The sequence below is a fragment of the Pelophylax lessonae genome (genome assembly GCF_965119305.1).
Source record: "Pelophylax lessonae genome assembly, chromosome: 2".
Taxonomy (NCBI): Eukaryota; Metazoa; Chordata; class Amphibia; order Anura; family Ranidae; genus Pelophylax; species Pelophylax lessonae.
The window spans coordinates 661,266,992-661,284,110 of NC_138769.1; the positions used below are offsets into that span (position 1 = coordinate 661,266,992).

The following is a 17,119-nucleotide window of genomic DNA, read 5'->3' on the forward strand; positions in this document are numbered from 1 at the left end:
TGCGACGTGGAAACGGCGACAAATTCAAATGGTAAAACACACCAAACACACTGATGCATTACAAAATAAATAAATAAATTCACATTAGTTTGCCCCCCAGTGCCCTTTCCTGCAGTTTTACTGATAATACATTATATATATATATATATATATATATATATATATATATTATGATTTTGTGTTTCAAACTTTATCATACCCGAGATGTTATAAAGAACGCACAGTAAAAAAAAAATATGTAAGTATGCAAATAATATGCAAAATAATTGTACCGCTTTCAGCACCTAAAATCGTAAAGAATCATACCGTCAGGGAGTTTAATTCCCTGCCGCTGTAATCAGGAAGAAAAGTCCTGTGTGAGCTATGAAGTTGCACAGGGCTGTGGCCCCTCCTCATGACGCTGATTAGTTCAATGCTGTCACATGTTGTGCTCTATACATAGAAGTACTGGGTACATCCTTTTTAGCTCATGCTGCTGAGCCATGTGGTTGGGAAGTGAGGGAAAGAAAGGTAAGTATATGCTCAGCAAAGCACAAGTTTGCTGTAATGTGTGTTCCTGCACCAGAAAATGTGCCTGGCCCATTAGAGATGAATGGACACCTCTCCAGACACATGCTAAATGATCTGCTTTAATTGTTTTTCTTGTTTTGTTTTTTTTAATGATTTATTGCTATTAATCTTCTGTTATTTTTTGCTCTTCTCTAGGGAGATGGCGGCCACAGTGATGAATGTTCGCAATCTCTTTGAGCAGTTAATGCGTCAAGTGGAAGGTCTCAATGAGGGTATTGAACCACGTAAGTATGATGGGTTTGATTTGTGCATATGATGAAGTTGCATTTGGGGCTTTTGAATTATGGGGTTCTTCTCCCCACTGGCTTCTGTTTAGTTTTGAGTTAGACAGGGTTCTTTGAATGGAAAGACTGCAAGTCCATGTGCCTTTTAAAAAAATGTATAGTCTGTTAATACTTCCACCAGCCCCAAAACTGAAAGCCCATCCTTCCATACAGACCTGTGGCTGGAGAAATAGTCTGCGGGAGCTTGTGCGTTGCGCCCGCAATGAACTGATTGTGGTTGCAGTGCTTTACAGGCTATAATGCAAAAAAAAAAAAAAAAAAAATTATAAATACATTTTATCTTTTTATAGTAGGTGGGTTTTAAAAAAGAAAAAAGTGGGCTAAATCTTTTCATAAAAAAAATATGCAAAAATACCTACAGAAAAAAATGCAGCGGTGCACCATCTGACATTTTGGAATCTGCACCGTCCATCCATAGGTTTACACATAAAGAAATGTCAGCTAGTGCTGTGGACCTCTGAAAAAGCTAGTTGCTATGCTGATGCTTGGACAAAGCCCAATTAAAGCGGTAGTAAATCACTGCAATAAAAAAAACAACCTCTTTCCAGCAAAATGATAGCATAATGTACTAGTATGCATTGCATGCTAGCACGTTATAAAAAATAAGGACCTAAAAACGAAGCCCTCCAGTGGTGCACGGTCACTGCTGAGAGGTCTTCCTTCTGGGTTTGTGGACTCTTGACTGTGTGAGTAGACAAAGCCGTAATGATGTCACTAATGTGCATACGCACGGAAGCCCTCCATTGGAGCACGGTATGCCGGACCTTCAGAGCACATGTGTCAGTGACATCACCGGCTACATCTAGGGTGAATATTTTCTAAACTGTGCACGTTTAGGAGATATTTTTTTATCTACAGGCAAGTCTTATTATAGACTTACCTGCAGGTAGAAATCACTAAGTGGACTATACTACCGCTCTAAACTGAGTGATGTTTAGAGCAGTCATCAGTGGTGCTTGATAGATTTTAAAAGGTTTGTAAAGGCAATTTGTTTTTTATTCTTAAACATGTTATACTTGCCTGCTGTGCAGTAGTTTTGCTCAGAGCAGCCCCGATCCTTCTCTTGGGTCCCCTGCCGGCACTCTTGGCCCGTGCTCCCACAGCAAGCGGCTTGATAAAGGGGCACTTGTGCTCCCGAGCCCTGCTCTCTGTGACTGTTCCCTTGTCACTGTCTGTCAGCATCTCAGCCAATAAGGAGAGAGAGACCCGGAATAGCTGCTAATCTTGTGCACATTGCTGGATTGAGATCAGGCTTAGGTAAGTATTATGGAAGCTGAGGGGGTAGGTGCACACTGAAGGTTTTTTTTATGTATTCAGGTAAAAAAATCTTCAGCCGTTAAAACTACTTTAAGAGACCAGGGAGTGTGAAAGCTGCGGTCTGATGTGCAGGCAGCACAGGCTTTTTAAAAATCTGCCACAGCACTTAACTGTTGCTCTTCCTTTTTTTTAATTTTTATTGCTGTATATGCAGCTTGATGCCGCTAATTGGGTTTTTGGGTTTTTAGTACTTTGAGTAAAACCTAGGAACAATATAAGGATATAACAAGTGTAATGGTTCTGACTGATGTCTGGCAGTAGATAGCGGTGTGCTTCTTCAGGGTGTATGACACAAGTATAGAAGCCAGAGGCAGGCAGCCAGCAAATGCAAGTAGTCTGCAAAATGACAGCCTCCATTATAACAGGTGTACTTTAACTACTTCATGACCAGGGCAATCTTAATCTCACACAAGTCCTGTATTTTTTTTTTTTGGAAAATTACTTAGAACCCTTAAACCAATTATATACAGCATGTATTAAAAAAAAAAAAAAAAAAAAAAAGGGGGGGGGGGGCTATATAATACAATGCTTGCATTTTTTTGTATTGTACAATATTGTGCAAATGTTTATCAGATTCACATTTTCGCTAAACCACTAAAAATAAATTGGTGCACACCTACACAATATAATGTCCACTTTTTTGGTAAAATGCTAAAAGATGGGGTTGTCGATGAAACTTGTCAAGTGTTAAAATTGCGCATATCTGTGAAATGGCGAAACCCTACATTACCCAAAATTGTCCATAGGAGAGGTTTTAAAAAGGCTTTACAAGTGCTCAGTTTAAGGCCTCATGCACATGGGGCGTTAGAAAAAACGTGCTGCAAAGCTAGTTCTGACGCCGGGAAAAAGCCGCTGTAAAAACGTGCTTTCAGTAGCTTTTTCCATTTGCGTTATTGCACATTTTGCCACGACGCTTTTAGCAGCGTTTTTTCAGCCTCCATTCAAAATCAATGGTTCCCTATGAGAGCCTATTGATTTGAATGGAAGGCGCACCGCAAGTCTGATCGTCGGCACGACTTGCGCTGTGAGAATCTTGAGGGCATTTGAGGGTAGCCCCACGCCGAATAAACGGCGTGTGGTTCCCCCTCAAAATCCATACCAGACCCTTATCCAAGCATGCAGGCCAGGAAAGGGGAGGGGACGAGCGAGCGCCCCCCCCCCCCGACCACACCAGGCCACATGCCCTCAACATGGGGGGGTGTTGGTGCTTTGTGGCAGGGGGGGCTCTGCACCCCCACCCCAAAGCACCTTGCCCCCATGTTGATGAGGACAAGGGCCTCATCCCCACAACCCTGGCCGGTGGTTGTGGGGGTCTGCGGGCAGGGGGCACATTGGAATCTGGAAGCCCCCTTTAACAAGGGGGCCCCCCAGATCCCGGAACCCCTCCCTATGTGGGTATGGGGTACATTGTACCCCTACTCATTCACCCCATAAAAGGCAGTGTATGTGAATAACAGGAGACGTTTTGGAAAGTTTATTAAAAATCTCCATTCCGGTCTTCGCCACTCCGCTCTTCTGCTCTTTTTTTTTTTTTTTGCTGTCCGCTCTTCTTCTTTCTCCAGTCCTCCTCAGACGATGTCTCCGGTGATTATGCCGGTCTCTGCAGCTTTTATTATATAGCCATTAGGGGCGTGACCGCATGATGACGTCATCGGGAGACCCCGCCCCTTATGTCACAGACAACGTCGCTTTTGTAATATCATTATCTGGTCAGAGGGTAACGGGTGTTGAACTTGTAGAAGAAAAGCCATGTTAACTCTGTCTGTATATAATGTGTACATTTGATTGGCTCTGTAATGTTTTATGCCATATAAGTCTATGCTTTGAGACGCATTTGCTGTTTTTGCCTTTACAAACTCTTGCATAGAGGAACAATCTTCAGAACAATAGCTTGCTTTATTATTCTCCCACTTGTGGTAAATCTTTGTTTTGCATAGCAAGAAGTCTTTGTTCTTAAATAAAAGGGTGAGTCTGCCTGGGACAAGGTTAACTCCACCTTTTTGGACCATGTTACACCTGTATTTAGGGTGTAACCTGGTGCAGATGGGACCCCCCCCACTGTATAAAACTTTGTACAGCTGTGAATGAACAAACTTCAAGTTTCATCTACAAAAAAAACGATGGACTTGTAGTTCTCAATGGAATATGGGTGTAGTGAAAAATTAGATTCATTTTTATATTTAAAGGGTTCACCTTTACAGAAAATCTGTAAAGTGAACTTGCATTGGACCCCCTCCCCATCCCCGCTGGTCCTGTTGTACCCTAACCCTGTCGAAAAATAAATTTAACTATTGCCTCGCACACCTACGCAAACACAAGCCCAGGGTGTGCACATGTATGTAAACCGCAGGGGCTAGTTAAAGTGAATGTAAACGTCAAATAAAAAATGTCTGTCTATACTTGTCTGCTCTGTGCAGTGAAATTGCACAGAGCGGCTGCTTTTGGCCCCTCCTCTGTCCATTGCCCCCATGGAAAGCCACTTCTCACCTGAGCTCACACCAAGGTCCCACTGCTGCGTCCATTGACAGACAGTGGGACTCGGCCCTGCTTGCTCGTCATTGGCTTTGATTGACAGCACTGAGAGCCAATGGCACCTGGTGGGCCAGTAAAGCCAGTGAGATCAGGAGGTGAGGCGAGAGAAGAGCTGCAGACGTGCACAGCGCTGGATCGAATAAAGACTCAGGTAGTAATGGGGGGGGGGGGGGGGGGGATGCTGATACCTAAACATTTTTTACCTTATCGCAAGAAATGCATTTAGGTAAAATGTTTAGCTGTAAACGCTTTCAGAGCATCACCTATGGTCAACTTATTCTCCAATAAAGTTAACCCCTTCCCTGTCAGTGTCATTTTTACAGTAACAGTGCATATTATTAGCACTGATTACTGTAGTAATGTCACTGGTACCCCCAAAAGTGTCAAATGTCAGTCAGGGGTCCGATCTGTCAGCCGCAATGTCACAGTCCCGCAACAAAAATCGCAGATCGCCGCCATTACTCGTTTAAAAAAAAAGAAAATAAATAAAAAATGACATCTTTCCCTTAGTAAACGCAATAACTTTTGCGCAAATACGCTTTTTTGCAATTTTTTTTTTTACCAAACGTATGTAGCAAAAACCAAATTGGCCTAAAATGTTAAAAAAATTTGATTTTTACATTTTTTTTTTTTTCATGTGAAAAATATTGTTTTTGCAAAATTGTCGCTCTTTTTTTGTTTTTATAGCGCATGATCAAAAAATCGCACAGGTGATCAAATACCACCAAAAGAAAGCTCTGTTTGTGGGGAAAAAAAGGACGTCAATTTCATTTGGGTACAGCGTTGCACGACTGCGCAATTGTCCGTTAAAGTCACACAGTGCCGAATCGCAAAATAGGGCCTGGTCAGGAAGGGGGTAAAATCTTCCGAGGCTTAAGTGGTTAATTGTTCCCCAACCTATCCTGTTTTGCCAGGGAACCAATTGTAGCATAGAAATATACAAGGTTTTAGTGGGCCCTTATGGAACTTTCTTTGTATGCAGGTGCACGGCATATCTCCTAGGGTCTTGTTGAACAAATCAAGCAAACTGATATTTTACTTTTTAATCAATATTTATTTAACCATTACTAAAGAGCTGGCAGGAACTAGATGCCACTAATATGAAAGAGAATTTAATTGGAAAGGCCATCGCTGTTCAATCAAAGGTTGTTCCCTGTAGTGTAATTGATTGTTTGGAAGGAAAAGGCACTTTGCTTTGCCAGTGGAGCCTTTAGGTACAGTTCACCTGTGGATTTGTTTGTAAACAGAATTATCCTGACATTTTCCTAAATGCTAATGGTCGATCTTTTGTCTTAGAATTCATCCAGCTTGCCAAGAATTTTGAGGATTTTCGGAGGAAATGGCAAAAAACAGAGCATGAAATGGTGAAAAACAGAGAGCTGCTGATGAAGACAGAGACCGAGCGCAGCGCTCTGGAAGTAAAGCTGAAACACGCTCGCAATCAGGTTGATGTGGAGATTAAAAGAAGGCAGCGTGCTGAAGCAGAATGTGAGAAACTGGTAAGATGGCGGCATTTAATGGACTGTAGTTATCAATAAATGAATGAGTAAAACCTGATTGTGGGGAAGAGGGAATAAAGGTAAAATGGCAGTCTTTCGTTTCTGAAAGAAAGGTCTCCCTAAAGTAGTACTAAAGCCCTTTTTTACACAAAAATCTAATTACTCTTGCACAGTACAATGATTCCTTCGTAAATAAAAATGAATTTTTCTGTTATGCACCAGCATCCTTCCCTCTTCCTGTGCAGCGCTTCTCGAAATTTCCAGTTGGGGAGTGCATTATCATCTTAGTACCATTCATTAGCTTATTTGTATCGGGACTACATGCCCCAGCATGCATGGCACCAGCATGCTTGTTTGCTTGGCTGTTAGAAACCTACAGGGGGTTCTTCACTGTGAGAGCAGTAAGGATGTGGAATTCTCTTCCGTCGTATCGGCAGGGAGCATTGATAGTTTCAAAAAACTATTAGATGGGCACCTTGAAGACCACAACATACAGGGGTATACAATGTGTGGTTAACAGTAGACACACACATCATAGGTTGAACTGGATGGACTGATGTCTTTTTTCAACCTCACTAGGTAACTACAGTATTGTTGATTTGAGGATGTTGCCTGCACCCTGTAGTCTTCCCCAAGGGCACGTTTGTTAGAGTGGCTACAGCGGGACTTCATAGGAAAGATCCAACCTGAAAAAAGAATGTGGGGCCAGCGCACAGTAAACCAGCATAAACGGGAGCAAAGGAAAGCTTGATAAAACAGCTGGCTTACATTGTAAACCACTTGTAAGTTGCTAACAAAAAAAGGTTGGGGCTTTAATTCCTACCTTTTCCCACACCACGATATGGCCACTACTGGCTGAAAACCTCAGAGACAGACTTTTGTTTCAGAAATGTTATGTAAATGCAGTCTTGTTACATGAGCATCCCATTAGGGAGGTGCAGAATACTCTTCTACTTAATCATACATCTATCATACTTAACCCTGGTGAATGCATCTGTCCCGTGCCAGATCTCTAAGACTTAGACCTGAGCAATCGAACCACCACCGATCACTCTGTTTTCGGAGCTCCCTAAACTGAGAGGCTGAGCCAGATGCGGGTCCAGGCATGTGTGCGGACTCCAACCAAATGGTCACAATCTGTCCTGAGCCTGGACCGGCTCTGTGACATCAGTCGAGTTGAGTGCAGAACGAACTGTGCCCCTGTGATCCATAGAAGTACAGCCAAACCAGCGTCCTTTTTAAGGCCTCTTTCACACGGCCGCTCTGGGTTTTTTGTCCGCTGCGGCACTTTTTTTTTTTTTTAATTATGGACACGGATGACACTTGTGTCATCCAGTCCATATGTCTGCATATCATCCCATCCGTTTGCGGATGATATACGGACATAATGTATGTCTATGGGATTGTGGATGTCACTGCTGACATCCGATTTTTGCTTCCTTTCCCTTTTTTTTTTTTTTTTTTTTTTTTTTAACAGAGGAAAAATAGGGTTCTGTTCCAAAAAACGGAACAGAACTGAAAGGACACAAATCGGATGTCAGCGGATGGTCATCCGCTGACATCCGCAATCCCATTGACGAGCATTATGTCCGTATATCACCCGAAAACGGATGGGGTGATATATGGAACGTCCGTGTGAAAGAGCCCTAAGGTAAGCTCTTCTTATGTATTTGTTGTTTTTTTGTTTGAGAAGTTTCTGGAAGGTTGTTTCCTTTTTTTTTTTTTTTTTTTTTTTTTTTTTTCTCCCGTAGCATCCATCTAGAAACTTCCTCTAAAAACAAATAAAATCCATTGATCTCTAGTTGCCATCTGACAACACAAACAGTTTCAGAATCAGGCCAAATATTAAATTTTTGTGTAGCATACAGCTAAGCTAAGACTGACTTGTTCCCCTTTTTTACCAGGAGCGTCAGATTCAGTTAATAAGAGAGCTGCTGATGTGTGATCCCTCCGGCAGCATCCAGCTCAGCGAACAGCAGAGGAGTGCTTTAGCCTTCCTTAATAATAGAACTCATATGTCTACTGATGGCAATGGGACTAGAAGGTAAGGCTAAACTTGGAGTAGCAACTAAAACCGCACTAAAAGTAGAGCATGCACTACTTAAAAAAAAAAAAAAAAAAAAAAATGCACTGCAAATCGGTTGCAGTCAAATGCACTGTGCTTGTGACCTGCGTTTTTTAAGGTGTAAAGTTAAGTGACACCCGCCTGCACTTCTCAAAAGTGTTTAATGGAATACAACTATTTTGAAGTTTACTTCAATTTATGCAGCCAAGTTGGGAATAACACCAACTTTTAGATTTGACATATTCCCATTCATATAGTACAAGTTAAATAAAAAAAAAAAAAATTTATATATATATATATATATATATATATATATATATATATATATATATATATATATATATATATATATATATATATATATATATATATATATATATATATATATATATATATATATATATATATATATAATTTTTTTTTTTTTTTTTTTTCTTGGTTTCCCTAATGCCGAGATTACTGCTCCCTGTTTTTTAGGTTTACCAATATGTTTTATCATGGTCAGGTGATGGTTTAAAAATAAAAAAAAAAGTTTTTATTCGATAATTGCAGAGAGAGATCACACAAATACTTAAAAGTGTAACCTTTATAAAAAGTAAAGACGATCGATACAGATAATATTAGAAAATCTTAATGCCTTACTAAAGATGCTGTTTCCGGCCATGGAGTCCCCCTGCTTTTCATACCCCATGGCCAGGTAATCAGACAGGCGTGTGCCTAATGGCAGCTCTGTTATGAGACTAGCTTATTCGTTTGGGCTGTGGTAGATACAGGCTAGTATGTGAGTAAATGACCAAGTAAAGTTGTTTGGCCAGTGATTTCACCTAAGGGGGATAGTGGGCTCGGTCACCCTGCATTCCTCAAGCCTTTCATTGGTAAGGTAAAACAATAAATATGAACTGATATGGCTCCTTGACCAAGATTAGGAGGATTTAGAATTCATTAGTGAGCCACAATATGAACCAACAAAAATGAGGTAAAAGAAAATCTAACAATGTAGGTTGTTCCTAGAACAGGAATAGAGGAGACATCTTCCAATAGGGACTCTATATCTGCTGACAAGGGTTTCCCTTAGGTTGGAGGGACTTCTCTCCCTGTTTTGGCTATGGGATAGGAAGTGCAGGAAAATCTCTCCAATGGAACAAAGCAAAAAAAGAACAGGTTTTTATAACCCTTCCTATGCAGAATGAAAAAAGTTTGCCCTTCATTCTAGTTTAATGCAGTAAACAGATCTATCCCTAAATAACTTCTCTCTGTATAAGGCCTCTTACACTCTGCAGCTTAAAAAAGCTCAGTATAAGTTTTTTTTTTTTTTCTGAGCTAAAATGTAGCCCATTTACAATGTTTATGTGCCTGTGTGTACAGGCACAAACAAACCAGCGCTGAGTATTCCTCAGTTAAAAATAAAGAAGCAAAATCTGCGTTGCCTGTCAGTATTTTGCACCAGTATGCGCATAGGAGCATGAATATGAATACATTTTCCCTAGGAAGGTATTGTGCATGCATATACGTGCAAAACAAACCCCTTTAATTATGTCCAAAAAAGCAGATGCTCGAACATCCATACCCATGTGCAAGAGGCCTAAACCTGCTCCAAGAAATACCTCAAATGGTAGGAATGTATTATTTATTTATGCTGTGTGAATGGGAATGCATAACAAAGTGGGGGGTTTCTTAAATCTTGCTACAAAGGTGGAAATAGTTTTTCACACTTAAAAATGTGTCTTGCAGTATTGTACAAATCTGGATTCCATTATTTAACTTTAGAAATATTCCATTTTTTTTCCCCTAGGTTATCTACAATAGATGAATCTGGGTCTATCCTATCTGACATCAGTTTTGACAAGACAGAGGATTCTTTGGTAATGAGCTCACTGTAGAGAAAGATGCAAACTCCTAAAATCTTAATGGGAATTGTAAGAACTGTATATTTTGTAGGCTATTTTGTAACCAACAGGCAGCTAATTACAGAAGAACTGACCTTCTATATTCAGGAGAGAATGCTACAAAACTCCAATGAAGGCAACTAAATGAAAGTTTTGCTTTATTACCAGTGACCTGTACATTTTAAGCTTATTTGGCTGTTCTATTATTTATAACCATTTGTAGCCATTAGATTTAACCAACCTAGATTGTTTTAACCCCTTTCCTGCAGTTGACTGTCTTCCTATTTTGAGTCCCCTGTAAAACTTGCGATAGGTCGGCAGTTAAGGGTTTAGACCAGGCGTGTTAATCTCAATTTCATGGTGGGCTGCTTCAGCATTATGGTTGCCCTTGTATCTGCAATACTAGATGTTCCCCCCCCCCCCCCCCCGGGAAGCAGAGAGTGCAGGGTCTGGAGGGAGGATGGCTGGATTTAGCTGCCAGAATCTGCTTATGGTGAAACCGGGGGTGGCAGAGACGAGGGGTTGCTGCGGCTGCACAGGATCTGTAGGAGGAGTTCTGTACTCCTCTACCAACTGTTGAGACAAGGTGGTTGTGAAGTCGAAGGGGGGTTGGAGTTGCAGGAGAGGTGCAAGGGCCACACAAAATGGCCTGGCCTGTCGGGTCGGATCTGGCCCACAGGCCTTGTTTGACACGTTGTTTAGACGGATCCTTTAGGAAGATGCTAGATTACCTGCCATTACTGGCCACCTTCTAAAGTTCATACATTCTAAATCACTGTCTGAGAAAAAAGGTATGCAACCAGTAAAGTCAGAACGCCTGATTTACAGTATATACTTGTTCAGTGTTGGACTCAAATTATTGATACCTTTTTTTTAATTTGATACAATTTATGATAACCTCACAGCTAGTATTTTTAGAACAGGATAGCAATGGAAATCCATACATTGCTGCAACATTTTGTGCTTACCTAAAAATGGCACACAGTAGATCTTTATAGTGCTAGAGGGCTAGGGCCACATGTAGCAACGTCCATTATCAAGCACTGCTTAAAAAAAGCTAACATACTCGTGGCAAACTAGAATCCACTCTTCCCCCCCCCCCCCAGTAAAAACAGCACACAATGTACATCAAACACTGGCTAAGCACATGTTTAACCCTTTGTTCGTTCGCCCTAGATGCCTAACCCCTTCCCAGTCAGTGTAGTGACAGTGCATATTTTTAGCACTGATCGCTGTATTGATGTCACTGGGTTACAAAAAGTGTCAGTTTGTCTGATTGCTGCAATATGACAGTCCTGCTAGAAGTTGCTGATCGCGCTTTTCCTAGTAAATAAAGAAAAATCCCAGTTTATATACCATAATCAGTAGGCGCTAGGCTAGAACATTCACAGAAACCAATCACTATATGCTTATTGATTTATTTATTTTTTTTTAACCAAAAAACATGTAGCAGAACACATATTAGTCTACATTTTAAGAATACGTTTTTTTTTTTTTTTTTTTTTTTTAATCTGTTTTATAGATGAGAGTAACTATATAGTGTGTTTTGTGTGTTTTTTCTTTTTTTTTATAGCGCAAAAAATAAACGCAGTGGTGATCAAATACCACCAAAAGAGAGCTCCATTTGTGGGGGGGGGGGGGGGGGGGAAATGACATGACATCAATTTTATTTGGTTAAAATGTTGCATGTCTGCGCAATTGTCAAAATAACTCGCAAAAAATGGTCTGCTCATAAAAGGGGGTATATCTTTTGGCGGTTAATGGGCGTAGGTCTATGGGGTAAACTGACCGTTCTAATGACAGAATAAAACTGTTATCATACTATAAGAGTTCTGTAGATATGTTTGCTATAGGTCAGTGCCCACACTTGGTTCTGTAGTTCTCTGCCATATGTTGGTTCATCCCTTAGTAATAAGTGATTATGGCACGCTATGTAGGTTTTGGCAATTTGCTTAGTGGGTAGTGACCTAGAGAGAGATCAAATATGCATCTGGGGAACTTGAACATGTATCAATATGTCATTATCAAAAAATCTTTTATAGAAATGTTAGAGTAACAGTGTGCTGAGGGTTCACGTAGACCATGCCCCCTGTATGTGTTAACACGGCCTTCCTTTTGCTCACCAGAGGTAGTATTGCTTGGATGTAAAAAAGTGGTAATTTTTCCCTTTTTTTTTTTTTTTTTTTTTTTTTTTTTTTTTTGTGATCTTCTGTTCAATAGTTTATTTTTTTCAAACTGATATTCTTATTCTTATTTATATATTTGTTTTTTCTATTCAAGGACTGGGATTCATCTCTAGTGAGAAATGTGAGGCTGAAGAAAAGAGAAAAACGGGTATGGAGGTTGGAAATAGTTTTTGCACTTCGCAAAAAAAATTACATTAATCTTACTGAGATTTTCTTTATTGTAGCGCTCATCCAGGCAACAGGCAGAAGGCCCTCCTGTTCCATCAAAGCGAACACGTTCCTTTGGATTAGCTGTTGATCCGGTTAGTTAGCCGGGAAGCATGCAGATAATTGTGATTTGTTTGCGCTTTATATGTCAGTAACTGAGGATACCATAGAATTTGCATTGTGATACGTGTCCTTTGTTGGTACTTACAGTGGTTCTAAGGGCTGAAGGTTAGAATGCATGAAGGTAAAAAACCTTCTATGTGCAGCAGCCCTCCCTAATGCTTACCTGAGCCCCATCTCAATCCAGCGATGTGCGTGAGAGCCTCTGCTTTCCGGTGACACTCAACTCACACATTGTCAATCGCAGCCAGTGAGCCAATCGGGAGAAGACGGGGCTAAGCCGCAGCTGTGTGTGTGTGAATGAACGCGCAGAGCCACAGCTCAGGAGCGAGCCTGCTTGGGTGCTCCCATAGCAAGCTGCTTGCTCTGGTGGCACTTGGCGGGAGGGAGCGGCCAGGAGCACCAGTGGGTGCCCCGAGAGAAGGAAGCCAGAAATGGGGTACCTCCCATTTTGGGTTAACTACTGGCTGTGTCTGTTATCTAGAGCTCAAATCCATACAGTTAGAAAAGAAAAAAAAAAAGAAAGCTTTTGCGTAACAACCTTAATATTCATTTTATGCCTAACTGTAGCTGCCTAAATACAAAAAAATGTTACATACCCCATATGTGTGGGTCTGTTAGGGAGAGCTATCTGCGCCCAAGGTTGTACACATGACTTTACGCAAACGGCACTCGCCCCCAAATAAGATGCAAAGTACTAACAACTTACAAAGCCATCCACAACTCTGCCCCCAGCTACATCACTAACCTATTCTCAAAAACGTAACCAAACAGCGCTCTCTGGTCCTCCCAAGACCTCATGCTCTCTAGCTCCCTTGTCACCTCCTCCCAGGTTCGCCTCCAGGGTTTCTCCAGAGCTTCTCCCATCCTTTGGAACTCCCTACCCCAATCTGTCCAACTGTCTCCTAATCTTTAGACCATCCCTGAAAACCCTTCTCTTTAAAGAAGCCTATCCTGCTGCTAACACTGTTTGCTTTTTTACACCAGCCCCCCCCCCCCCCCCCCCCCAATCATCAGCTCACCCCCCACAGCTATTACCTTTTGTATTAATTGACCCTCCCTCTTAGATTGTAAGCTCCAATGAGCAGGACCCTCTGGTTCCTCTTGTACCAAATTTTATTTTAACTGTAATGTCTGCCTTCATTTTGTAAAGCACTGCGCAAACTGCTAGCGCTATATAAATCCTGAATAATAATTAAAAAAAAAAAAAAAAAACCCTGTATAACATGTGCGAATTTATGCATGTGCCAGTGTAAATCCTCCTATAGCAGCATACAGCCATTCATTGCCATGGAAGTCTGAAAGCTGCGGCTCCCTTATGCTGGCTGTTTATGCTCCTTGTACACTGTGTGCCTTCTTGCAGCTGTGTGCATGAAACCAATGCAGCTCACTGCACATGGTGTTCTTTTCAGCTGGAAGACTATATATTGAATTAATTTTTAATCCAGCAACCTTACCCATCCATCCATATCTCCATGTGTTTGCCGAGAAATCACTTGGGAAAAAAAAAACGCCACCTAACATTTGATGTGGCCATCTTAAGGGCAGATGATTCATATAGCACTGGAATCCATCTGCTCTTAGCTCAAGCATGCAGACAGGTGGGTGTGCTTAGCTGAAAAAAATCCCTCCTAAAGACTCCTGGGATCTGTAGACAGGCTTTTAGTTAATTGGCCCCTATTCCTTCGTTTTTCCTGTTTTCCTTAAAGCACTTTGAGAAGCCACCCTTTTAAAAGGTGCTATAAATGTGTTTTTTTTTTTTTTTTTTTTTTTTATTATAATATATAGCATTTACCTAGGCCTGGAATTCAGAAAGTAACTGGAAAAAAAAATTCCTATCTATTTACTAATGATTGCAGAATAAGCTTTAAGATGTTGATTATAAATTTCACTGGGGGTGAGCTGCATGTGCATGAATATTTCTCTTGCATGCCCCAATCTATCTCTATAAATCTAAACTAATGCACAAAATGTGAAAAAAAAAAAAAAATCTATATACTAAAAGAATACTACACTGCCAACAAGTCGCCATCTGGAATTAACTAAGCATGCAGTAACTATCCTATTGGATAGTTACTGCATGTGCCCAAAGAATGAGGTCAGCTGACTACCTGAATATACTGAATGACCAGGTTATTCCATCAATGGATTTTTTTTTTCTTCCCTGATGGCACGGGCATATTCCAAGATGACAATGCCAGGATTCATCGGACTCAAATTTGTGAAAGATTGGTTCAGGGAGCATGAGACATCATTTTCACACATGGATTGGCCACCACAGAGTCCAGAACTTAACCCCATTGAGAATCTTTGGGATGTGCTGGAGAAGGCTTTGCACAGTGGTCAGACTCCCCAATCATCAATACAAGATCTTGGTGAAAAATTAATGCAACACGGGACAGAAATCTTGCAGAAGCATATCGTAAAAATGCCACAGGGAATGCGTGCCGTAATCCAAGCTAAAGGCGGTCCAACTTGTGTCTTTTTATTTGGCCAGGCAGTGTAATAACATTCAGTTAGAATTAAAGAAAAAGGGTGAATCGGCGCTCGTTTCACTAAGTGTTCAAAAAGATCCAATAAAATATATAACTAGGAATATAAGTAATCCTGCACATATAATCCTAGCTGTGATATGAAGAAACTCCATAGGTAATATGTATGTAAAATGTTAGGGATAAATCGGCGCTAGTGTTCAAACCTTCATTCTCATATGGGCATCAAAAAATTGTGCTGTGCAAAATATTGCAAATATAAAGTGCTGTGTATAAATAAATAACCAATTAATCTGTAATGCTGTAAATAATATAAATCTAAATCCGTAAAGTGCTTAGTGATGAAATCTCCTGTGCAAATGTGCTTAAGTGAATCAATATATATAAATGGCATGAATATCAGGTTTTCAAAGTCCATATAAAGTTCCAGTGGTGAATATATTAAGGTTTATATGTGTATTTTATGTATGTGTGTATGTATGTGTGTGTATAGGTGTGTATATATATATATATATATATATATATATATATATATATATATATATATATATATATATATATATATATATATATATATATATATATATATATATATATATATATATATATATATATATATATATATATATGTATGTATGTATGTATATATGTATGTATATATGTATATATGTATGTGCCGGCACAACCCAGGTAATGGTGATCTGTGTATGTGAGATGCTTCCCCAATCCAATTTTAACACCGAAGTGTTGAAATCCCACGCTGAAAAAAAATGGCTGCTCACCTCCAGATGGATTATAGTAGGCGTAGTGTGGGGAAATCATTTTTTTTTTTTTCTCCCGTATAGCTCCAACTCAAGGTAACTGGACTGCTGGCAGGTGGTGGCTTTCCATATAACTCCTCTATATTCTCTCTCTCTCTCACATATGGGTACAAAAAAGGAAGGGGCCTCATAGTGTAGTAGTAAAATGAGATTTATTAAATAAAAACAAAATGACTCGCAGCAAGGTAAAGATAAACGCTCCTCCGCAGCATACAGAAATGTGTACTTCCAGTCACGGCCGTAGACCGGAAGTGACGTCACCCGACTCCTTCCGACGCGTTGCGTCACTCAACGCATGACTTTGCTTGACCTTTGTGTGTTTTTATATATATATATATATATATATATATATATATATATATATATATAATCTCTTATTTGATTCATATTTTCATATATTTCATATATTTATATATATATATATATATATATATATATATATATATATATATATATATATATATATATATATATATATATATCTCTATCTATCTCTCAATACACATATATATCAAATATGAATGTGAAATATATGAATCAAATATGAGAGGTGTGTGTGTGTGTATGTATGTATGTATGTATGTATGTATGTATGTATGTATGTGTGTGTGTGTGTATATAAAAATAAAAAACACACAAAGGTCATTAGATTTCAACATCACTAAGCATATATATATATATATATATATATATATATATATATATATATATATATATATATATATATATATATATATATATATATATATATATATATATATATATATATATTTTCTCTCTTACAGATTTATTGGTTTATTTATTCACAGCACTTTTTTGATGCCCATAGGAGAATGAGGGTTTAAACACTAGCGCCGATTTATTTATCCCTAACATTTTACATATTACTTACCTTTGGAGTTTCTTCACATCACAGCTAGGATTATATGTGCAGGATTACTTTATATCCCTAGTTATCTATTTTATTGGATCTTTTTGAACACTTAGTGAAACGAGCACCGATTCCCCCTTTTTCTTTAATTCCGTATAGTATGTGGTGACACTCACTACAAAATTGGCCGCCTTTTTCAGTTATTTATTCATTTATATTTATCTCCCTCCCCCCCCCCCCCCCCCCACACCCACGTCATATACCCTATT

At 39.6% G+C, this 17,119-nt stretch overlaps 1 protein-coding gene across 1 annotated transcript in view; it reads left to right on the forward strand.

Moving 5' to 3' along the window:
* Window positions 1-709: 709 nt before the first annotated feature.
* RACGAP1 (Rac GTPase activating protein 1) overlaps window positions 710-17,119 on the forward strand; it is a gene marked incomplete at its 5' end in the record, with an annotated part of 59,548 nt that continues 43,138 nt past the window's right edge. The window contains 6 exons of the mRNA XM_082248535.1: window positions 710-794; window positions 6,000-6,202; window positions 8,107-8,246; window positions 10,060-10,129; window positions 12,434-12,487; window positions 12,564-12,641. Coding sequence (XP_082104661.1) covers window positions 710-794; window positions 6,000-6,202; window positions 8,107-8,246; window positions 10,060-10,129; window positions 12,434-12,487; window positions 12,564-12,641 — 630 coding nt within the window. The remainder of the gene's footprint in view (window positions 795-5,999; window positions 6,203-8,106; window positions 8,247-10,059; window positions 10,130-12,433; window positions 12,488-12,563; window positions 12,642-17,119) is intronic.